The sequence below is a fragment of the Carassius gibelio genome, chromosome B12 (assembly GCF_023724105.1).
Source record: "Carassius gibelio isolate Cgi1373 ecotype wild population from Czech Republic chromosome B12, carGib1.2-hapl.c, whole genome shotgun sequence".
NCBI lineage: Eukaryota > Metazoa > Chordata > Actinopteri > Cypriniformes > Cyprinidae > Carassius > Carassius gibelio.
Window position 1 is genome coordinate 18,984,179 of NC_068407.1, and position 26,007 is coordinate 19,010,185.

Sequence of the window (26,007 nt, forward strand, 5' to 3'; positions counted from 1 at the left end):
TGGACCAGAGCATGAGAGAGACAGAGGGGAGGGAGAAGAGAGAGAACCAGCCGCCTTCAAAAATGGCGTCTTCTGAGGAAAATGACTAATATTATGAAAAAGGGAGGCCTCGAGCTCGACGTTCAAGCGAACCGTGCGGGATCTGCGCGCGGCGTTGCTTTCAGACGCCGTTGAGTCGCACGCAAAGCGCAAGCGAGCGAAGGGAAAAGGATCGGGATTCGACCGAAAACACATCAGCAGCACCATCTTATTTTGATGCGTCGACACAGGGCTAACTTACTTAGCTCGCGCTACTAGCTGTGGGTGGAATTTAAATGTAGCGCGTGCTATTATTCTCAAAATTCGCTTGCAATATTGTTGCATGCGTAATGTAACGTTAGCAGGCGTTTAACGGTCGATGCACATTGCATATTTCATACAAGTAAAGTAAGGGGAGGAGAAACAAGGGAAAGGACGTATACGGTCATATGCGTCCATCGGTAATTTATCGGTCAAACCGAATTCCTCGCAGCGTGCCAGGAGCATGGCATTACTTGATCTGGTTTTAAACGAGATAAGGCTGAAAAGGAGGTGAGTTATTTCTTCGGAGGTGGTCGGTGAACACCCCCTCTATCACGCACTCATCTCCTCCTCCCCTCCATTTCCCTCTCCCTTTTTTTCAATATGCTATTTTTCACTCGTATGGACTCTCGCGAGTCGTCTCTGACCAGGAAGAATGATTAAAAACTGACAACGGCGGCGCGATCTTGCTGTGCAGAAGAGAGTTTTGCACCGAAACCGTTCGCTCGCATCCAGCCGCGCGTTACTGCGGAGCGATGGACAGAAATTACCCGGGAGCTGGCTTCGGTGATCTGGGCGCAGGAGCCGGATGGAGCTACGAGAGATCGGCCAAAGCGAGGTGAGCATGCAGCCATGCTGAAAACACAGAATCATGTCCGCTGTTCGGGACAAAACACACCGTGCAAACCCGTGCATTTGCATCTGACTCTGACGATGCATTTGCGTAGGATGTCAGAAGGTATTAGTGTAGCCATTGTTATTCAAATAAGCGAGGGATTGCAGCTTTGCAAATTCAAGTGTGATTGATGGACTAATGTGCGGTTTGGGGAGGAGAGGGAAGAAAAAAGGTGGGGGGCGGGGTGAAGTCTGCTCGCACGATTTTAGTACAGACCCCCTCGTAGATTCATTTAGGGTCAAGCCCACCGAGCAAAGATCGCTAAAAAAACGCGATCCGCTTATATTTGCAACCGTTTAAACGCTCCCGTTGATTAAAACACGCCATGCCAGAATTAAACGTAGCATTTGCGTTGGAAATGCACGTGTGCGATATTAGCGTTTTGTTGAAAAACATTCCTCGTTGGTTTAGAAATCGTGGAAACAATGCTACGCGGCCTCTGATGATGAGGAGCTAACCTCCCCTTCAGCTGACGCTAGCTAACCTCATCATGCTATTGTCGCATGTGGGCCTGGTATTGATCTAAAAAAAAATTGTATCTGGAACCTATGTTAGGTTTTACTTCAGGCCAGAGAAAAATGATAAAAACGCCCATCGTTTCCGTTGAGACATCCGTGAAGCGAGCTGCGCTGCTAACGAGTTAGCCTCCAATGCTAAGCTCCCTGTCACACACTAAGACGTGAATTCTAGTCAACAAAATAAACAACACATTGTTTCTTATTTTTATTAAATGATCATAATTAGTGTTGCATTTTAATATTTTCGATTAAAAAAGTAATTTACTTAACGTACATGACGACTTACAGTTCGAAGATATAACAGTGACGAGATAATAATAATAATAATAAAAGCCAGTACTATTCACGAAACAAGTTATTAACAATATAGAATAGTCCTTTATATAGCATGACAGTGGCTGATGTCTGATGGGATGTATTTCATTCGCCATATAACATTCATTTGTTTTATTTGTAAGTATAATTTAATATCTCAAAAATGCTGTCCAGGTGCTTTATTTTATAGTCTTCGTAATATCTGAGAAGGAGAATGAATGAGAAAATCTCCATAATAAGTTTAAGATTAAATGACCACGTTTCTGTTGTACAGCCCACATAATCTAAATATAATAATAAGAAAAAGAATAACAATGTTAATCATTTGGAATATAGGATATATTCACAACAAAACATTTTTTAAGAATATTATTGTGCAGGTTTTGATGACATGCAGTTCAAATTAGGATTTGTAAATTTTTTGTGTGTTTGTGTATAAATTCAATATCTCAAAAAGCTGTCTGAGAAGTAATTTTAATGAGATGTCCACAGTTATTAATAGATAAGGTAAAGATAAGTTGGGATGTTTCAGCTCCAGATATGTAAATATTAGATTAAGTAATTATGTCAGATATTTTATATTATTGTTTATATTTTAATATATATATATATATATATATATATATATATATATATATATATATATATATATATATTAATGTACATGCATAGAAACATAGAACAGTTTATCTCACATACAATTATGTTACACACATTCACACACATATTTGCACATATAATACTTGCTTGAAAGGGAGTGGAAAGAAGTAGAACATAATTTGCCCCCACCCTAAATTCATTCCCATTTATTACACCATATGGTTGCTGCCATTGTCATTTTTGTCATATTATAATATTTATTTACAAATACCCAATAACAATAGGACCATCTCAATAGACACAATAATACAATATAATAATCCTCATTATCATAAACATTCTAATATGTCTCATTATTTATAATAATCATATAAAATATAACCATACCCTATTATATTTTTAAATCACAGTTTTATAATAACAATAGAAAATAACAATAATAATAATGAAAATGATAGTTGTCTGCTACCATCATAATAACAATACATCAATACTAAACTAATAGTGCAATTTTGTTGTATATTACAATTATATATTACAAATCTATGTATTAAATAACATAACAGCAGATTATAAAAGCTGGATGACTGTTCTTTTTGAGTTCTACAACAAATAAACATTAATAAAAGCCACTTTTTTTCTCATAATGCACTTAACACATTGTGTGCTGTGATTTATTATATAATCCACGCTTATTACAGATTATGAATTTTACAAGATTATTTGTTTAAAATTATGAATTTTGTACCAATTAGAAATTACAAAAACCTAATAGAGTTGAATTACAAGTACACCAGTCAGTGTAATACCCCTTACAAAATTGCTACTTAAATATTGCTCGTTAACGAGCTTGGTTATGCATTAGTTTACTGTACAGAGATTACCACAGGAAAAATGCAAACTGTTAAATAACGTTAACACTTGCTTCAAGCATCGTTGATGACTAATTCCCAGTCCCTGTTGATCTCTGGTTCATCAGCTTGGTGTACGGCAGCTCTAGATCATCACATCCAGAGTCTGAACTTCTTCATCGCCAAGCCTACGCCACTCCCCATCCCCTGCAGGGTTATGCTACCAATCACCATCCTGGAGGATCTGGCCAGGGTGGGGCCTGGGGTGCAGCTGGAAGGAGCCTGGGTGAGTGACATTACTCTGACTTGACGTTCAAACATCTGGTTTGGTTTTTTCGTATCATGTTGACGTGTATAGAATCACAGAACTTGTGGAATATCTATGTATGCTGAACATATATTGATGTTGCCATTGATTTATGATCAGATAAACTGATCACAGAAATTTGTTGATCACAGCAAGCCCAGAAAATGTTGATGCGTACTGGTTTGGTAGTTCATTTTCGATGGTCGTGACACTACGCATAGGAAGATGCACTGCATTCCTGAGGTTTTGAAGCACAATGTGCCCAATTGTAGCTTTTATTATAGAGTTATGTGTTAACTTCCAACTACCATGATTGATTTGCCACAAAGGATTTGTAAGTCAGCACTAGTCTTGTCACACATCGTACTAAAATTTCAGTGGTCCATGCCAATGTCATCCAAATATTCAAGCAAAATCATTTTAAAAGTTAAATATTAATTTAAGCAATTAGGCTAGTTATTGAAAGCAAGTAAACAAATGGTAATAAAATAACGAAACAAAAATTACAAGCAATTGATAAACAAAGATAAAAAAAAATGAATTAAACAGTGCTTACAGTAGTATGGGCAAATAAATGATATTGCTTATTATCATGATAAATATCAAATCATTATTTCGTTTAAAGTTTAAAGGCAGATAAAAAAAAACAATTCTTAGTTTTAGCGCATGTTCTAAAGAGTGATATTATTTCAAATCAAGAGACAGGTTTATTTTGCCTGATAATATTAATAATAATAATACTTTTTTGCCTCTTAGAAATGCACATTTGATATTAGTAGTAGCTGGAAGTAGGAAGCAGATGCAAATTTTTGTTCATTATCAAATTCAGCAACTTCAGTAAATATTATAGCAAGCTCATATTTATATGGTTTCATTAAATAATTCTGATGTTTTTTTTTTTAAATCAATCATTGGTCTTCCATAGTAGCATGCGTTTAAATCCTGATGATCACAGTTAAAACCACACATATAGCACCTCAATAACTTAGTTAAATATAAATATATGGTTTTTAGGTATTTGTATGAGAAACCATAATCTAAATACTATAGTTTAAAAAAATGCAACTGCAATTTAGGGCTGGACGACATAGCCAAAATTTATATCCTGACATATTTCTTAATTTCGGTTGATGCGATATAATTCCGATATCGATATGAACACTTAAGAAAAAGCCTAGTAAAAACGGCCAAGAACGCCCACAAAAGATGTCTGTGCATACAAACTTATGAAAAATGAAAAGCATATACAAATTTAGAAAGAAAAAACCCCCAGCACAAATAAATTAATGATCACCTTTTATTTGTATTTAGCCTTCATACAAACAAGAAATGTGAAATCACTGTTAAGTGATCCTCTCAGACTCACCTAATTAATATTAATATCTTTAATCTAATATTAATATTAATATATAAAAATATAGGGTAACATACACAACCAATCCAAAGTTTTTGAACAGTAAGAATTGTATTGTTTTTAAAGAATTCTCTTATGCTCACCAAGCCTGCATTTATTCGATCCAAAAAACTGCAAAAACAGTAACAATTTAAAATATTTTTAGTATTTAAAATAACTTTTTTAAATATAATTTATTCCTCTGATTTCAAGGCTGTATTTGTATCATCATTACTCCAGTCACATGATCCTTCAGAAATCATACTTATATTCTGATTTGCTGCTCAAAAATAATTTATTAGTTGAGTATTAGTAGAGTTGAATTTCAGGTTTCTTTGATGAATAGAAAGTTCAGAAGAACAGCATTTATCTGAAATAGAAATCTTTTGGAGCGTTATAAATGTCTTATTATCACTTTGATCAGTTTAAAGCATCCTTGCTAAATAAAAGAAAATTTCTTAATAAATCATACTGACTCCATGCTTTTGAATAGAATGGTGTTTATAATATTACGAAAGCTTTTTATTTCAGATAAATGTTGATCTTTGGATCTTTCTATTCATCAGAGAATCCTGAAAACTGTTTTAATATTAATAATTATATTGATAATCTGCAAATTAGAGTGATGTACTGTTTGAGTAAATGAATTACTCCGGGATATTGGTTGGATATTGGAGTGTCAGCCACTTTAAAAAAGTTAACAGCTTAAGTAATTTGTGGATTAATGCGTACTGGAGATGCGAACCATTTAAAACAATTCAGTTTGATTTGGTGAACTGGTTCAAGAAGGTCCGTTACATCGAATGATTCGTTTGCGAACCGGACATCACTAAACTGCAGTGAATGCGCTCACAACAGACCCGAAAGAGAAGACAATGCTGAATAAAGTCGTAGTTTTTTGCTATTTTTGGACCAAAATGTATTTTCAATGCTTCAAAAAATTCTAACTGACCCTCTGATGTAGGACTGGACGATTAATCGAAAAATAATCAAAACCGAAATACATAATCTCTAATGATTTTTCCACATCGGTTATTTAGTTTTTTTAATCCTGTTAACACTTCCCCCTTAAAAGCATACTAGCGCATGTGTAACCACATGACTCTGCTCTCCCGTCAGTGGCATAAAAGCAAAACACGTGAACGCCGGTTCAACACATAGTGGTGGCACGCGAGCCTTGCGTTTTCAGTAAACTTTGTCAGTTGTATTTGTTTTATGGTTTGGACATTTAAGCGATGAGACGATCGGGTGTGTATTATTATTTCGAGCTCCCATGTTCACGCAGCTGCATTGTGGCACGAACACTCATATAAACAGTAGCTATGAAGATCACGCGCACAGAGGAATACAGAAACTAGTTGTCTGCGCTGAACTTATTATAGCATGTTTGTGTGCAGCGCACATGAAGCACAAGCGCGTGCACAGAGAGCAGCGGTCGGCGGTCGCGTTGCGGGTTCCCAGTTTGTGTCCGTTCTCGGACTGTTCTGTGTATTTTAACTGTAGAAAAGGTTGTTCCGAGTCGAAACTATGATACAGAAAACTACTTTAGTATATCATCATAAACACAGCCGTTTTTGTCTTACGTGAACGTAAACCAATGAGAAAGAAAATACACATGTACAGTATTTTTGCTTAAAGAGACATCAGCCTAATAAACGCACTGTCTGTCATTAATGTTAATCAAAGAACAAAAGAAAATCATTCACTGATCTTGACTGAATATATTTAATAACTTTACTTGATTAATCTTTATTTTATTTATAAAAAGAAAACTATGCAGTGTTTTTAAACTTTTAATTACAGTTTCTGTACCTGAAATTTAGTTAAGTTGTATTTGTTTATGATATGGCTAATTTATTTGTTTGTTCCTTTCTTATTACTGACCTATCTTATTACTTGTCTTTAACACTTTAATATTTGAAATTTATATTAATCTAGTTGTTTTTGCTATGGTATTTTTTTTAATCACAGGCAAAATTCCTTTTGCAGTGTTTTATGTTTGACATTAATAAATTTTTTATTTTTTTTATATTGGATTTTTTTATCTTATTGGAATCAAACTAGGAATCGATAAGAATCAGAATTGATAAAATTCAAAAGATACCCAACCCTAGTAAGAAATGTTACGAACATAGATAAAATAACTGCTGATAGTCAATCATATTTACAATACAAACCTTGTCAGTGAACTATAAGAGCAAAAAAAAAAAAAAAAAAAAACCCAAACTAAATAATCGTTCATTAATCGTAATCGAGGTAAACTGGTTAACCAATCGAGGTTTTGATTTTAGGCCATAATCGTCCAGCCCTACTCTGATGTCACATGGACTACTTTGAAGATGTTTTTCTTACCTTTCTGGACATGGACAGTAGACCGTACCAAAGTCCTTTCAAGCAAGTTATGCCATTACAAAGTAATGTACAATGCAGTAATGTAACTCATTACATTTGAAATAAATGTAATTTGATTACAGTTATTGATGTCAATAAAATTAAGTTACTTGCGTTACAAATGTATTGGTAAGAAAAAATATTAAATTAAATAAATTAAAATGCATTTCTAATCACGTTTTGGGGCGGCTGCCTCAGCTATTGAGCATGTGCTTTAATGAATTACTGGAGAACTCGTGCTGTTAAAATGGACGGAGATTTTTGTTCAAGATCGGGAGGGAAGGTAACTTCTGGACAGGTGAAGAGCTGTAGCAGCGTGTGTGGTGGAGGAAATGCTGCCCTTGTCGACTGTGGAATCGCAGTCATTTTAAGAGACTTGCTTACGATGATACCCGTGACGGACAGCTCTGTACCCTTGCAGGACCGAAAGACATTTGCAAGGTATCTAGATAAATGCTATGCGGATATAGGGCTGTCACTTTTGTGTAAAAAGCATTTTCGATTTTTAAGACATAAGTCTTCATTGAATCGATTGTAAAATCGATTTTCCATGTCTAAAAAAAAGACGTTTCCTTTTTCAACGCCACATATCGGACGAACGTAAAGAGAGCGCTTGGAAACGAGTCAGCAATATTTATTATTTATTGGCATTAGAGCTGTAATCGGGCCTTAAAAGTTAGGCCCGACAGGACCCGAGCTCGACAGGTTTCGGCCCGAGCCCGAGAAGTACATTTTGATTGACAGCTTTTTAAAAGCCCGAACCCCTTTGCAGCCCTACATTCAGATGTGCGCATACACACACAGCTCTTTTGCCTTTTGTCAACAATGAGTCATTTATACATGTTTAACATAATTTATTCATAACTAACGTAGACTAGGCCACTTGGAAGTTTGAATAAAGAAATAAAATAAGTCATCTGTAACATCGTAACATCTCAGCACTCTAAATAGACATAGACTCATTTGGCCTATAACTAGACATCCACTGTAGATGTCTTCAGCATGTTCCTGCGCTCACTGATGGTGCGTCATTATTCACTCATTATTCTCATTATAAACATGGTCAAAACTTTTCCACACCCCAGAACTTTGCTTTAGTTGCTGGTGCAACCAAAACTTATTTTCGCCGGAGGCAAGCCTCTGTTGCATCTACTCAGCATCCATTTAACATCTTTCTAGCGCTAATTGAAACACATCACATGACCGCTCATTTACCTCACAAACCGGAGCGCAAGCCCGAGCCCGCGTAAGATGATATAAATTAAGCCCCAACAGGAGTTTTTTTTACATCTATATTTTTTTGATTGTTTAATTATTTTTAAATTAATAGTTTGGTCAAAATCGATCCCCGATTTTCATTTTCGAAACTTATTTTGGTTGGTCTTATCGATTGTGCAATCGATTTTCGAATGAAAAGTGACAGTCCTATGCGGATATGGAGTATGAACTTAAAAAAACATTCGAGCGTTTGGAATATGTCTCCACAACTGCAGACATCTGGACTTGTAATAATAGAAGCTTCCTTGGAATGACAGCCCATATGTAGGCCTAGTTAAGACATACTGTAGATACATTTAAAAAGACTACAGTTTTCATTGTTAAGCAAGTTTATGTTAAGAATGTTAAGTTATAGAAATGCATTGGATCTTTAATTCAAGTTGCTGTTTTCATATTTCTGTAATATTTTTCAGTCAATATTAAATTACGGAAAGAACTGAGTTTCACTTTGTTTGTAGTTTTTTTCCTTAATAGGTTTTCAAAGTAACTTGAAAGTAAAGTAATTAGTAATCTGATTACTTTTTACATGCAGTAATCAGTAATGTAATCAAATTACAATTTTACAGCAGTAATTAGTAATTTGTAATGGATTACTTTTTTTGAGTAACTTACCCAACACTGCCGTACACACAGTTTCAGTGGAGGCATTGAGAGCTCTCGGACTAAATGTAAAATATCTTAAACTGTGTTCCAAAGATAAACGGAGGTCTCACGGGTTTGGAACGACATGAGGGTGAGTTATTAATTACATAATTTAGATTTTTGGGTGAACTAACCCTTTAAAATCACAGTCATTTGTTTTGTTCGCTGAATTCAAGTGCTTTAAACTGGATCTCACAGCGCTGTTTAATGGGTTAGTTCACCCCAAAATTAAAGCTGCTGTAGGTAACTTTAGTAAAAAATATATTTTTTACATATTTGTGAAACCTGTCGTTATGTCCTCACAGTAGAATATGAGACAGATAATCTGTGAAAAAATCAAGCTCCTCTGGCTCCTCCCAGTGTCCTATTGCCATTTGCAGAAACTCCATCGCTCCCGGTACAAAAATAATGACTTCATTCAACAATTCGTCTCCTCCACAAATTGTTGAATAAAGTCATTAATTCAGTTTTCTCTTAAATTGCGATAAATATAATTATTTTTTATTGATTTATTGCCCTAGCTTGTAGTTTTCAAGTATACAACAAGTATCTAAAAAGTTATCAAATGCAATAAGAAACTAAAGAAAAGTAGTCTGCACTGCATGACTAAAAAATATAATATATTAGTATGTATGAATAACTGCTGTAAGAGTTTCGAATGAGAAGCAGGTCTGTTTACATTGACCAAATCCATTGTGTTTATATCAGTACTCGGCAAAGACAAGTGTTTTGACCAAGTGCATGTGAATAAAAGTATGTACATAAGACGTGATCATTTGAAAGCATAATATTTTGTATTACACAGTTAGTAGAGAGACTACTATTGTTACATTTATATTTTTGTTGTTGTATTGACTTTTTACAGATGCACCCATACATTTGATGTCCCTTATTAAGAGGATATGTGACACTGGACCACAAAACATTTCTTAAATGTCAGTTTTTCAAAATTGAGATTTATACATCATCTGAATAAATAAAATTTCCATTGATGTATGGTTTGTTAGGATAGGTAAACATTAGGCCGAATTTCTGAAATCTGATGGTGCAAACAAATCTAAATATTGAGAAAATCGCCTTTAAAGGTATCCAAATGAAGCCCTTAGGAATGCATATTACTAATCAAAAATGAAGTTTTAATATATTTATGGTAGGAAATTAACAAAATATTTTAATGGAACATGATCTTTAATTAATATCCTAATGATTTTTGGTAATTGCTACAAATATACCTGCACTATTTGTGACTGGTTTTGTGGTCCAGGTTTACATATATCTTTTGTATAGAATAACTGCTTTGTTTACTAAATGTGCTCATTACATGCTTTGTTTTTCCATATGTCTGGTTTTCATAGGCCTGTCTGGACTTTTTGATGCTGGGCTGCACCATGCAAGTCCATCAGGCCCAGATCCATCGGTTATGAACCTTATATCTGCACTAGAGTCCCGGGGTCCACAGCCGCCTCCCTCTGCCTCATCCCTTCTATCTCAGTTTCGCACTCCATCATGGCAGACCGGTAAGCTTAGCTTACGGAGTTATATGAAGTTTGCACAAAATTTGATATTTGATAAGGATCAGATCAAGCATGCACAGTCACTATTTGCATCAGATATGTTAAATGTATGGAGGAAATGCTGGTAAACTGTAAGTGCATTCAGCCAGCACTGACAACACTGTAGCCAAAGCAATAACTTGTAAGCCACATATTAAAGGGGTCCTATTATGCTCTTTTCCAAAGTCTTAATTTTGTTTTGGGGTTGTACTAGAACAGGCTTTCATACTAGGTTGTTCGAAAAACATTATTTTTCACTTATTTTACATTATTACAAAACCTCTCTCCGAAGTCTGGCATGAACGGCTTGAATAGTTCCTGTATCAAATGAAGGCCCGCCTTCTGGAATACGAGATGTGCTATGATTGGTTAGCTGGGCAAGTGTGTGTTTTGATTGACAGCCCCTGGCGCCTGGTCGGGAAATGTCCTGCCTCTTACCAAAGCTGCCTGGTGTGAGCTTCAGTTTAAATATTGTGTCAAAATCAAATCAATTTGAGTATGATTTAAACCTGGATGATTGTAACCACTCTAAGCTCGTCTCTCCTGGGAACACTAGCTGAACACTGAAAAAGCATAATAGCACCCCTTTAAAAAATATTTATTGGCTCTTGTAATGACTCCACATGCACAGATGTTGAAAACCAGCATTGCCTTTGCACTCATTATGTTTTTTTAAACTATTATTTTAGTATGTGTTTTCATAGCCTTAGCTTTTGTCTTTTCTTTGTGTTTTTTTCTCTCTCCAAATTTTAGCCATGCACACTCCTGCCCCTGCAGAGCTTTTCATCTCTGGTGCTCTTCCTGGATCTGGATCCTTCTCATCCTCTTCTGCTTTGTCTGCCTATCAGCACCCAGCGCCATTCTCAGGGCGGTCCTTTCCTGGTGTGACCCCCTCATTGTCCTTACAGGACACGCCCACTTTCAGCCCCACCTCCAATGGCCTCCTGTCACCCCATGATCCTTTACTCCACATCAAGACGCCTTCTCAGTCAAGTCTGGGCTTTGACCGCCTGTTGTCATCACAGGGTGCAGCTGCAGCTTACCGTGGAAGTCATGATCCAACTGGGGGTGGGGTGACATCTGCTCAAGCATCCTCTGCAGCCTCAGTTTCTGCCCGCCATTTATCTTCTCATCAATTCAACTTGTTGTCCTCTCAGCTTCAAGACCAGTCCTCCCAGTTGTACAGTGCCTCTGTGTTTTCCTCTACCCCTGCTCCACCTCAGCCAACATCCCAAGAGCGGACAATACCAAGACAAGACAGTGTAATTAAACACTACCAACGTCCCTCTCCAGCACAAGCACCCTCATCTACTCCCCACCCGCTTCAGCACTACCTTAGCTGTGGGGTGTCAGGATATCAGCAAGCCACTCATACTCGCCATGCTGGCCTCTCTTGTAGTCCCCTAGGTGAACACAGTCCTTCCTCAGACCATAAACCCTCCCCCAGGACTGAACAGTACAGACCGATAATCCAACCTTCTTATGGCTCCTCTACATCCTCATCCTCTGGTGGGGCTGGAAAGGGGACTAAGAGCAGTTCAAGTAGTGGTTACTCCTCTTCTGCATCCTCTTCCAGAACCCCCCACACACCACCCTCTGCCTCTTCTGCTTCATCCTCATCTTCCTCCTCTTCCTCCTCTTCTGCATCTGCAAGTGCTCGTCAGTCTAATTCCATTCCTACCTCCACTTCTGCTTCTGCATCCTCTCGACAACAGCCACCAACCCAGACTGTACCCTCTGCATCACAGTCACATTCCCAGCCCAATCAGAGCTCCTCTAATTCCACCCAGCAAACCCTTCCTAAGTCGTGCCTCTCGGGCTATGGGTCCCCAGTGGCTCCAGTCAAGTCATCGAGTGGTCTAACAGGCCAGACTCCCCCTCAGCCACAACCCCAGTCTTTCTCTCCAAGTCAGCCTCCCCCATCACACCTTTCCCAGTCATATGGGGGATTCAATTCTCCACAGACTCATGATCTTCCTTCAGCTAGGACCTCTGGAGTGGCTAAAGGGTATGGGAATTTGGGAAGTCAGTCATTTTCAGCCGAATCAGTATATGGTACTGATTCAGGTTATGGGTCTCTGCCACCATCCTTAGCGGGTGCTGGAAGTCCCTCAATGGGTTATGGTGCATCAGGACACTCACCTGCTCTTCTTAGGTCAGGAGCAAGTGGTGGAACAACTGGTGGTAGTAGTAGTGGAGGCAGTACAGGAACTGGAGGCAGCGGTAGCGTGGGAGGTGGAGGAGGTGGTGGATCTTACCACATTCCAGATTCAAGCCCATCTCCATCTAGCAATTCTGGAATCATCCACCCTGGTTTGCATTCTCCTGCACCGTCACGACCTGCCCAGTCACCTGTTGGAGCAGGATCCAACAAATATCTATCTTCCGTTCTCTCGCCTTCATTTCTGCCTTCTCCACAAGGGTACCCTGACACTAGAGGACCTCGATCACAACCCTACCACCCCTCTGCTCCTCCCAAAACAAAGTCTAATAACAACATGCTTGGTGTAACAGAGTCTAGGTCACAACAGGATGATGATGTAGATGATGATTTCCTCATCCAACACCTTCTTCAAGCCCAGAGTCCTGCTCCTCAAGCATCCCATCATCATGCTCCTCAGAGCCATCATTCCTCACAGCCCACCCAGCAGCCTCCAGTCCTTCCAGCTCAGGATGGAAATAAGGGGCTTGCTTATGAGATGAGCAAAAGCTCTGAGGAGAGGTACCACCTTCAGAGTGTTATTCGAACACATAGTGCCACCTCTAATGCTGCTGTCTCTGGCACAGGGAGTGGAGCTGGACTGGACGGTCAGTTGGAGATGTCCCTAAAGAAACAGCAACAGCACCAACAACAACAGCATCAACAGCAACATCAGCAGCAGCAACAACAGCAGCATAAACAACCACATCAACAACAACCACAGCAGAAGAGCAACAGAACTGTAAGTGATGGAGGACAAGGGAGTTCAGATCAAACACATTCCCATCCTCACCATCATCATGATTCTCTGGGATCAGTAGTGCATTATGGGCAGGGTGATCCGTATTCCCAACACTCCATTCCACAACACTCCACCTCCCACCATCAACACACTCCACATACACCCACCCACCCACACCTGCACTCTCACCCACACATGGATCTTCAGAAAAAGCCTCAAGATTCAGGAGATATGACTTACATACGCAAGACACCAGATGTGCAGCAACACCACCATCAACATCAACAGGCACATCAGCAGCAAACTCAACATCATCAGTCACATCCACAACAACATCAACAACAACCACAGCAGCAACAACGTCACTCTCAGTCACAGTCGCTTATGGACTCGCCCACTGACCAATCTCACCAACCCCCTCATTTGTTGCAGTCTGTGTTGTCCCACACCCGCAGCAAGATAGACGCTCAGCAACAGCAGCATTCTGTAAGCCAGCAGGCCCTTATGGAAGCCACTGGGGGAGTTGTGTCAGCAGAGACCCATTCCCAGCCCCAGACATCCCAGCTCCAACTCCAGCTTCAGTCCCAGGCTATGGAAGCAGCTGGTCATTATGGTCATGGTACCCAGCAGCAAGACCAGAGCCGCCCTAAGTCTTCACTAGACATGCTGGAGCATTCCCTCTCTCGGACATCTAGCCAAGAGGAAGCAATGGTGGATGAGAGGACAGGAGGTGAAGGAAGCAGGGGAAATTCTGGAACAGGAAATGCAGGAAGTGTAGAAAGGCGTCAATCACAGGAGCAGCAAAGACTTTCATCTCACCACCAAGCGCAGCACCATGCCTCCGAGATACACTCATATCTTCCTGAACCAGACATGAGTTTATCGACAGCTTCACATGGACACCACCTATCCCACCATCACCACCAACAGCAACAATCGTCACAAGGCCCTCAACATCCTAACTCCCACCATCAACACCCTCATCCCTCCCATCCTAATCAGCAGAGACATCATCACCTTCCTCCACAGGCCTCCTCAGCAGCTTCTCAGCAACAGGAACAGTCTCACCCCTCTCATACCTCCCAGATTCCACAACCTCAACTTGAGCAGCATCAGGGTGAAGCCCAATTTGACACCAGAAATTCAGCAGTGAAATCAAATCAAAACCAAAATCAAAGCCAACATAGCCAGAGGTTTGTTCCTTTAACATCCATCTGCTTTCCTGATGCTCTTCTCCCAGATGAGGACCGCTCATTCTTTCCTGGAATGGAGGATATGTTCTGTCCGGAGGAGTACAAATCCACTTGCTCAGGAGGAACTGGGCAGGGTCAAGATGGGGTTGCACCTGGCCAAACAGTGCAGGAAGGAATGGAAGGAATTAAAACAACACCTGGAGGAGGAGACAATACAGGTCCAAGTTACGATATGCTTGGCCATCACAGTGACCAAGGGTATGGCCAATATTGCCATGATCTTTCGGAACATGACAATGGAACCATGCATTTGGATCTTGACTCCTTGAAGACTCATGAGCTCCCATCTACAGTCAACACAGAGCAGCTTGGACTGATCCAATCTCAACCAGCCGGCCTTGGAATGGGGACAACTGGAACAGTGGGGGAGGCATCTGGTGCCAAAATGGGAGGTACTGGGGGATCTGGGTCTGGATCTGGGGGTCTGACCTCTCCCATCTTCTGTTCCTCTCGCCCAAAGAAGCTCCTAAAGTCAAGTTCCTTCCATCTGCTGAAGGAAAGACCTGATCCAAACTCCTTGCCCAAGAAGAGCTATGCACAGGAATATGAATTTGAAGATGATGAGGATAAGGCAGATGTCCCTGCTGACATTCGCCTCAACAGCCGAAGCAGACTTCCTGATCTGATACCAGACCTCGTGTCCAGTTGTCGCAAATCAAGTGGTGTGGGTGGAGGAACCTTAAGCCCTCTCATGGGTGATCTAGATTTTGGATACCCATCTCTTGGTCCCCCTCCGCAGTTAATGCCTCAAGATGGACCGAAGAAAAGAGGCAGGAAGCCCACAAAGCCTAAACGAGAAGGACCACCAAGGCCACGTGGACGACCACGTATACGCCCATTGCCAGAACCGCACCACTCTAGGGGTATGATGGGAGAGTATGGAACAGGATATGTTCCTGAAAGAGGCAGAGGCAGAGGAAGAGGAAGAGGCAGAGGTAGACGGGATGAATCCATGATGGACATGGAGATGGCCAATAAAGACCAAAATCAGATGTATCAGCAACACATGCAGCAGCAAATGCATCACCAATCTCAGCAGCAGCCACAGCATCAAGAGCCAATCAAACCCATCAAGGTAAGCTGTTAAAATGTTAAACAAAAATAACTTTAAAATATATTCCTAAAAATTTGAGAGAGGTTGTTGAGAATTAAAAAACCCATAGTTGAAGATGAAGACAATATATTGGGACCATATCAGTTATCAAGCAAAAGTGGTAGTTTTTTTGTTGTTGTTGTTTTCAAGAATTGTTCAGTATTAAAAATTTTATATTACATGATCATTTCCCTCTATGAGCCATAACGTTAAAATAATTACTTGCTTATTAGTGTCTGCCAGAATGTTATTATCAGTGCATTCCTAGTATAGTGACGTTATCACAAAATCAATTTATAAAAATGGAATTTACTGTATAAAGTGGAACACCATGGAATTTGCAAAATTTTAGACAGTTAAATCAAAAGTAGGTCAGCATACTTAAATCAAATTGCAATATGGACTAGGGTCAGTGAATATTATTCGGCAAAAATACTTTTTAAATTTGAATCCAGGATGTTCTGCGTGTCTCTGTTTGAATGAATGCCGCACTACATTACACTTGTATTTTTTTTAGCTGCTGCCATCTTAATATATGAGTACACAAACATAATTACTGTAACTGCTTTGAGAGTCACTTCAGGAGCATTTGGCCATTTATTCTGAGAAAATCAAAATAAAAGTTTGGTTATTTATCACTATTAATGTGATTATAGTACTGCTACTAATAATAAAACTGTTATTGAGACATTCATTTTATAGGAATATTTACCAGAAAATTTACTAGAAAAACATAAATACGCAACACCGTATTTCTGAAAAATAATGCTTTACAAATTACAAATGCTTATTTATGATTATTTTTTACTAGTTATTAATATTAATAGATTATTGTATATTATTTATTTGAATTAACTGAATTTGGGAGAAAAAAGTATTGAAAGGGAAATGTGGCCAAGTATGGTGACTCATATTAAAAATTAATGCTCTGCATTTGTCCCATCCAAAGTGCACACACACAGTAGTGAACACACACAGCAGTGAACACACACCCAGATCAATGGGCAGCCATTTTTTGCTGTGGCTCACAGGGAGCAGTTGGGGGTTCAGTCTTGGTATTGAAGGTGAGAAAGAGCGCTGTACATTCAATCCCCCCACCAACAATCCCTGCCGGTACGAGACTCAAAGCCTTTTTATTAATAATATGAAATTTAACCATTAAAATAGAGTCTAGAAAATTTTAAATGGAAAAAACGTAATCCACAAAAATTAAAACGGAAAAAAGGGAATTTGGAAAAAGCTAAAATGAAATTTGGGGAACAATAAAATTGAGATCATAGGCCCCTACTAATAGTTCTTGAATGATGGGACAACTGCTTTGAAAACATTACGTTATTTTCTGTAATGTCTTGTTTCCCTTTATTAGATTAAACTTCCTATTGGAACCATGTCATCTTCTGATGCCTTGTTGCGGACAGACTCCTTGTCTGGCACTGATCCGGCTCTCTCTGATGGTTCCCTTGGTTCAGCACCTTCTTTAGGATTGAGCCCTGGGACTCCCGGAGTGCCTGACATGAACAGACCTCAAGACAAAAAGTCAAAATCCCAAGAGGTATGAGAATGCAGTGTAAACAAGTGTTTGTGAGCATGTTTTTTATGTTTTTTTATCTAACGATAAAATCTGTACTCTACTATTAGTTGGAAGACAAAGACTCGGAGAAGACTGGCTTTGTTGCCTCATTTCTAGATTTTCTTAAATCTGGAAAACGGCCATCAGGAATGTCAACGGGCTCAGCTGACAGCGCTGGAAATGAAGATGCGTCTCCTGGGAAAAGTGGAGGCATTCGCCCATTATCCCCTCAACCGCCACCTCCCCCAGCTGCTGCAGCCGTGTCTGGATATGGAGATGGTGAAAGTGATGGAGGACTGTCTTTGGGTGGCTGTCCTAGCCCATGCAAACGCTTGGATGAAGAGCTGAAAAGGAACCTCGAAACATTGCCCTCCTTCTCGTCCGATGAGGAGGACTCCGTCGGAAAGAACCAGGACCTGCAAAAGAGCATCTCCTCTGCAATCTCTGCTCTGTATGACACTCCTCAGCTCAACTCCTCAATGCAGCCTCCTTCACTTCCACCACCCCCTCCTCCACCTCCTCTGGAACCACTGACACCAACACAGCAGCCACCAGTCCTCAGCCCTCAACCACCACTGCATACACACCCACCCTCAAATGCCCAAACCCACTCTGTTGAGCCTGCAAGATTGCAAAGAGAAGAGCAGGAAGAAGAAATGGAAGAGAAATTGAGGGATGTAGACGAGATTGTGAAGCAAGACGAGGAAGAAAAGGAGAAAGTCCCAGATATGGAGCAGCTGAGTGTCACCGAATTTGGAGGTGAGGGTAATTTTTGGAAAGTAGGATAATAATGAAAGTTGTCCTTTGGAACACAAATTAAGATATTTTTGATGGAATCTGAGAGCTTTCTCTAACCCAGCATCAACAGCAAGGAAACTAGCAAGTTCCAGGTCCAGAATTATAATAAAGACATGTAACTATAATTTTCTGAAGCTACAAGATTACTTTTGTGTGCAAAGAAAACAAAAATAATGACTTTATGCAACAGTTTCTTCTCTTCCAGTCAGATACTCACATATGTGTTGTGGTACTGACCGTAAATGGCGGTGGAGTGTTGTTATTTTTGTTTTCTTTGCACGCAAAAAAGTATTCTCGTAGCTTCATAAAATTAAGTTTGAACCTCTGATGTCACATTGACAATTTTAATGATGTTACAATTATGTTTCTGGGCCTTGTAGTAGTTTTCTTGCCGTCTATGGAGGGTCAGAAAGCTCCTGGATTTCATCAAAAAATATCCTAATTAGTGAAGGGGTGAAGGTCTTACGGGTTTGGAACCACGTGAGAGTGAGTAATTAATGACAGAATGTTCATTTTTGGGTGAACTATCCATTTAAAATAGGGCATTATTAAGACACTGTGGGAAGCTGAACATTTATGAGTACTCTTCTCTCTTGCAGACTCACCCAAAGAAGCTATCGAAGCCCAAGCTCCCCCGTCTCTCCCTCCAGTTTCCCCATCATCCCCTGCTCCCTCCTCCACCTCCTCACCATCACCTCTTCCGCCCCTCCCCCTTCCCTCTCCGCTCCCTCAAAAGGAGGACAATCTTTCCCCCTCTCAGAAATCACCACTACATCAGTCCTCGCCTCCACCTAGTCCTGAGGCTTCCTCTGTGCCTGTCCTCTCTCCTCCTCCTGCAGAGCCTCCTCTATCCTCCAGCCCACCTTCGCCCAGTCCACCTCCGGTACAGGAATCCATCACAGAGCCCGCCTCTCCTGAAGAGCCCCCTGCGCCTCAGATTTTACCATTGCACTTAGCACAGAAACAGAGCGGTGCTGCCATTGTTGGTGAGACTGATGAGGATGAGAGTGAGAGCGGAGGCGAGGGTATTTTCAGAGAGAGGGATGAGTTTGTGGTGCGGATTGAGGACATCAGGAGTCTGAAGGTACATCAGTGCATTCAGTTTCTCTTTTAGATCTTTGCCAGCATGTGTATTATACAATAATGTATTGTTTGCGATGTGGTATGTAGGTTTAATCTGGTGTGTCTCTCACTAGTTGGCCCTGCAGACAGGAAGAGAGCCCCCTCCCATTTGGCGCGTACAGAAAGCTCTGCTCCAGAAGTTTTCCCCCGAGATTAAAGATGGACAGAGACAGTTTTGTGCCACTAGTAATGTGAGTCATGACCGATCACATCATTTGTGAAAAGCTGCACAGAATGTTTCGGCTGTTTCTACTGTTTATTTATTAGTGCTGGCAAGCATCACAAAATTTCTACTGGTAATGTTACTATTCATTTTCAGAATGAGCAGACTTTCTATTTTTGTCTGATGGAACTGTCCCTTTAAGTGAAGGGTGATTCTGTGCTTTGTTTTGTTTTTGCATTTGTATGAGGTGAATTTTGTGTCACTGTGAGTTTCTAATGTCCTCTTTTGTCCCCTTCTCCTCTGCTTCCCCTCAGTATCTGGGTTTCTTCGGGGATGCTAAAAAGCGCTACCAGCGGCTGTATGTGAAGTTTCTGGAAAACATAAACAAAAAAGACTATGTGAGGGTCTGTTCCTGTAAGCCCTGGCACAGACCTACTGTCAACCTGAGGTATTTCGACCCCTTTATCTTGCTGTCTTGTCAAATCAATGAGACAGTGACTTCACAGACAACATTTGAGTGTGAAGGCATCTCCTTAACAAGGGTTCAGACTACCAAGGCACCAATGAACTATGCCTAATGATCTAAAACAGATTCGAATGAGCTTTATTGATACTGTTACTTAAATCTTTCCAGCTTCCAAATGTACTTTTTTCCAGCAATATTGATTTTTTTTACACCAGCCATTAAATTGCATACACAGGATTGTGAGAAATCATAGGCAAATGTATCTCTTTAAAAGCCAGCAGATGCAGGCATCTTCATTGACAGGATATTGTACAAATGTTAGATAGCAAACCTTGTTCCCTCATCGTTTGTACATGTGAAGGCAGCATTTTTCAGATTTCAGATGTTTGCACCGAAGAGTATAACAATCCTACAAATTTTATGAGAACAGGGAAATCCACTCCACATTTAAAAAAACAAGGAAACAGATGAACAGTATCACTGGAATCACTTTTTTCCCAGCAGATGAATGATAAAAAACATTGACAGCCTATCAGAATCCATCCAAACGTAAAGCGCTTGAGCATGCTGTCATATGTTGGTGTGGATGCTGATATGGTTACATTTGATGGCTCTTAATGTTTATCCATCTAGGGTAGTGTAGTTTGAATGTTTGTACTGTTGATATGCTTGATAAAGGTGTTTTTTTTTTTACTTTTTAGGAGACATTCTCAACCACTCCCTAAGTTAGCGCCACCCCCCAACAACCAGACTCCCTTAGAGAGGACAGAGAGAGACAGAGAGAAGATTAAGGAGTCGCGGGAAACCCGTGAGAAGAACAACATTCGGCCAAAGGAACAGCGGGAAAAAGAAAAAGTGCTTAAAACCAAGCAGAAGGAAGAGAAGAAAGAGAAAGAAAAAGAGAAGAAAGCTTCTCCTCCGCCGCCGCCACCCCAGAAGCCTGAGAAACGGGCAGCGTTGACAGAACGAGGGAAGGAGAAGAGGGGCGGTGGACAGGAGAAGAAGACTGAACGCTCTGCCAAACCTCAGCCGCCAAAGGTGAAGGCCGAACCTCCGCCCAAGAAGCGCAGGATGTGGCTGAAGGAGGTCCCCTCGTCCTCAGACTCAGACTCATCAGCAAGTGAGGATGAAAGTGAGTTTACTTTTAATGTGTAAGGCATGCATTTGTGACAAATTGACAGAAAACAGTCACAGTCATCTTAAATCTGTATTTTTATTTTATCAATAAGACAGCTGAAACTATATTCATTTATTATATTTTACCCAGACAAAAAAGGAAATTATGTTTTGCATAGAAAAGAATAAAAAGCTCAGGTCAGTTCAACTTCGGTTCAACTCTTATATTATTTATTTTATACCATTTATATTATAACAACATACAAAATTATAATAGACTAATTACCATACATAAGATTTAAAGCCCCTAAAATAAAATATATATTTTGTTGCATTGTGACATTATTTGCTTGATTTTTTTAAGTTATACTTATTTTCATAATCTGAACATTTAATTATAAATAATTTCACCTAGTTTTTATTTTTTGCTCTTTATGTATATGCAGATATTAATAAAACATTAAGCAAAATGCAAAAAATGCATTACAGACAATTTTTTCTAAGAAACATCAAGAATAATGGAAAGATTTAAAAACAAAATGTTCATTACTGTAATCAAAATTTATTGGAGGAGAAATTGCTAAAGGCATTGATTTTCATGAAAATACTGTCTGAAAAATGTAAAATATATGCTTGATTTTTTTGTGTAAAATAAATAATATTTTGGGGGGGATTTTCAGGTGAAATGTGACTTGTTCGAGTGCAGTTTGAATGCAAAATGACTTTTCAGTGAGTATGCAGTGTGCAGTTATTGATGTGTGTCTGTCCGGCAGTCTCGGTGAAAGTGGGCCTGAACACACGAGCAATGCGTGAGATGTACCGGAGCTACGTGGAGATGCTGGTCAGTACAGCACTCGACCCGGACATGATTCAGGCTCTAGAGGACACAGAAGGTAAGCGAATGTGATTTCCTCCCGAACTGACCGTAGCGCTCTCTCATCATCAGAACGTGCGATCAGACTCACCCATCTCCTGCATTACTGCTTGTTTCAGACGAGCTCTATCTTCCTCCGATGCGCAAGATCGACAGCCTCCTGAGTGAGCAGAAGAGGAAGCTTTTGAAAAGAGTCAGCATCAACTCTCAGCACCAGGTACTTCACCTTATTATTTGTGCTTGCTTGATTTCTTTTTTTCTTTTCTATTCAACTGCTCAGTTTCTGTTTCATAACACTTAAATCGAATATCAGATTTTTTTATACTTTTACAGCATTTACATTTTCTCATGTATGCTAACTCAAGTCACAGATTCCTTTTAAATTTAAATGAAGACTTTAACATTTTAAAAGCTACATTTAAGGACCGTCCCTTGTGTCTTTGCTGCACAGGAAGCTCTTCACACGTTCCCTCAGATAACAGCGGAGCCCCTGGACTCGGGGACAGTGAGGGTCAGACTGAGTGGTGAATGCTACAACCGCAAAACGCTGAACCGCATTAAAAAGAGTGTTCCCAAACCACAGGTCAACAAAACATTTTTTTTTCTGAATCTGAATCTGGTTTGATTATGGCAGCTTCACAGCCCTACCCCTGCATTCTGAAATATAATGAATAGTGCTGTCAATTTATTCTTGATTTGATTTGATTTATTATTATTTATACATATATGTATAAAGCTTTTATTCATCAAGGCTGCATTATATTAATCAAAAGTGAAAATTGCAGAAAAAATGTGTCGCTGTTTCCACAAAAATATATAGCAGCACAGCTGTTTTCAAATTGAGGATTGATCCGAAATGTTTCTTGAGCAGCGAATCAGCATATCAGAATGATTTCTGAAGGGTCATGTGACACTGAAGTCTGGGGTAGCTATTCTGAAAATTCAGGTTTTTATCACAGGCGTAAATTACATTTTAAAATATGATCAAATATAGAACAGTTATTTTACATTGTAATAATATTTCACATTATAATTGTTAACTTTTACTATTTTTACTGTTTCAAAAAAAAAAAAAAACATGCAGCCATGGTGTGCAAAAATATTTTTTTAGCAACCCTAGATTTTCAATGGTAGTGTATTTTATTAGTCAATAAATGGTGATGCAAAATTATATTATTCATAAATTGAAATTATTTAGTTTGCTTTATTAACTAATAATATACATATACGTGTAATAGTATCTTTTTTTAGCTTACTTGTAGAGAAACAGAACATAAACAGCATATCACATAATTAAATACATGCAATTTTTTTATATATATAATAAACAGTGACTGTGTAGAAAGGATAAAAGATGAACTAACATGTCACCCTTCCTGTCTCCTCCAGGACCTCAAGTTATCAGCAGAAACATGTCGACTCTACAGTCTCTACCACTCTCTGCATCATTATAAATATCATACCTTCTTACACTGTAAGAAAGAGGTAAGCATTGAACTGCATTTCCCATAAGCAGCTGTAGCAAACAAGCGCCATGCAAATCTTCAATGAAATACTCCATCTTTTCTTTCAGACGAACACTATAGAGCAGGCCTCAGAAGATCCCGGACAAGAGGAAGTTGTTCAGCAGTGCATGGCCAATCAGAGCTGGCTGGAGACGCTCTTCAACTCCTTCTTAGAGCTGATGACCCTCAGCAGCACCAAAGCTTAAGACAACGGAGAAACGTTGAGGAATCAAGGAGGCCTCGATGTACAAAGAAGCTGGGTTTATTGTTGCCTAGCTCTCCTGTCCTCCTCCTCCTCCTTACAGAAATCGTTCTTTTAAACGGCGACAAGAGAGGAGACAGTAACTTTATTAACTCTTTACAGACGCCTGTAAAAATGCAGGATCTCTCCTGGACGTTCAGGCAAATGGATGTGACCAAACTGAGATCCGATTTAACCGAATTTTCACTGAATCCGAAGGAAATGGTACACAGAGCTACGGTTGAAGGAATATACTGCGGGGAGTCTTTATACTTTGGGATTGTGGGAATTACTGACAGGAGGAGTTCGCCTGGCGACGACACTAGGAGGAAGTTTGAGACTGAATTTTACATGAATAATTTTTTAAGACAAAAATGTGTTTTTTTTCTTAAACTAGAGCGAGAGAGAAAGAGAGACGGTTCTGTTTTATAAACGAGCGCTGATGGGAAAGCAGTCGCGGGAAGATGATGCGTGCAACAACATGTGATGACATTTTTATTATTTATAAAGACATTTTTAACAGGTGTTCGCACATACAATACAAACCAGTGATGCTTCATATAAAAACGGTTCAAATAATGCTCCTTCAGATGTTATAAATGCCACATTCTGAGCTGTCTTCCTTTTTGCTCATCCAAGGTGGGTAGATACCATGGAAAATGTATTATCGGTTTTATCTGTTACAGAAAGAGAAGAGAAAGACAGAGTAGAACAATTAATCAAGCTACGCAAACGGTATTATCGCAGTGCATTCTACAGAGAAAATAAACAGAATTGAAAGCGAGAGCTAAGCATCTGGTTCCCATTAGGGAGGGATTATGTATTAGTACTATTTAAAATGAAAATTAGTTGTTTTTTTTGTCTGTATTCTGAGTATTATTTTGGAACAATCTAATACTGTGCTTCTTTCAAAACTAAAGCCTTTGTGTATATATTGTACAGCTCTTGACAAAAATCTCCCGGTTCTTCTGTACAAGGACTATCCCTGTATTTGACAAACAAATAAAACCATCAACGACTACATTGTGTGGGATGAGACGCTGCTTTTCTCCTCAGGTTTAGGGTGAGAAGTCTCCGTTCTCTGGAAACGAACTGATGTGACCGGTTTAATAATCACACTGGAGTCTGATCTTTTGAAAATGTTTTTGGCTTCAACCGAACTTTCTTCCCTAAACGACTAAATGCAGAGGTTTGTACTTTTTCTTGAACTTTGGCCATGACTTCATTACAGTTCCTCTTTTTCCTGTTGTTGTTGTTTATTATTTCTGTTGTTCTGCACATCATATGTTCTCTATATCTTCTCTTCTCTATATCTTCAGTTCCTTACCATTGCAGCAGGGTATTTCCAGCCAGGAACTTCAAAAGTCGCCTTTTCTGATGATAGTCAGAAGTGGTTTGGAATATTTTCCAAAAGTATAACAAGAAAGTACAACTCTGACCTACAATTGACATAAACTAGCAAATATGCAAAGTCAAAAAGTACATTGCCACTGGGTTATATTGCATTTTTCATGACCTTAATGACCTTTACATTCTTAGTTTCATAGACAGATTGAGAAGGAGGACAGTTTTGTTTTGATGATCATAATATGGTAACTATTCATAACATGAAATACAAATAGGCTTGTCCTGGTTTTTATATATATAGTGCTGTCAAACGATTAATATCATCCAAAATAAAAGTTCATGTAATATGTGTGTACTGTGTATATTTATGTATATATAAATATAACACACTATAATTTATTTTAAATGTATATGTATATATTTATATAATTTATATGTAAATACACATATAACATTTCTACATGTATGGGTGTATATTTATAATAGACTGTATAAAAAAAGGTATTTATTTTAATATTAAGGTATTAAACGATTAATCGTTTGACAACCCTTATATATATATTATCATTGAATTAAACAATGTCAGGATTATTAAATGATACAAGGGATGTACAGCTCAGCGTCAAATTCACATCTGATAAATGTACTGATTACTATCACATTAAAGTAACTAATTAAAGCAAAAATATGTTTAAAAACGTCGTTAATGATTTT

General features: G+C 39.1%; 1 protein-coding gene across 1 annotated transcript; it reads left to right on the forward strand.

Annotated features, from left to right (window-relative positions):
- On the forward strand, window positions 1-24,967 carry LOC127968760 (proline-rich protein 12). The gene is made up of 16 exons (XM_052570099.1): window positions 1-570; window positions 758-898; window positions 3,368-3,525; window positions 10,606-10,767; window positions 11,557-16,073; window positions 17,458-17,643; window positions 17,730-18,420; window positions 19,059-19,543; window positions 19,656-19,772; window positions 20,059-20,192; window positions 20,912-21,342; window positions 22,100-22,219; window positions 22,320-22,417; window positions 22,652-22,783; window positions 23,590-23,685; window positions 23,774-24,967. The coding sequence occupies exons 1-16, from the start codon at window positions 524-526 to the stop codon at window positions 23,909-23,911; spliced, it is 7,653 nt and encodes a 2,550-aa protein (XP_052426059.1). The 5' UTR covers window positions 1-523; the 3' UTR covers window positions 23,912-24,967.
- The last annotated feature ends 1,040 nt before the right edge of the window (window positions 24,968-26,007 follow it).

Coding starts and splice junctions, on each gene's coding strand:
- LOC127968760 (XM_052570099.1), top strand. CDS start 524: ATGGCATTACTTGATCTGGTTTTAAACGAGATAAGGCTGAAAAGGAG. Junction 10,768..11,556: donor CACTCCATCATGGCAGACCG/GTAAGCTTAGCT, acceptor TCCAAATTTTAG/CCATGCACACTCCTGCCCCT. Junction 17,644..17,729: donor AAAAGTCAAAATCCCAAGAG/GTATGAGAATGC, acceptor CTCTACTATTAG/TTGGAAGACAAAGACTCGGA.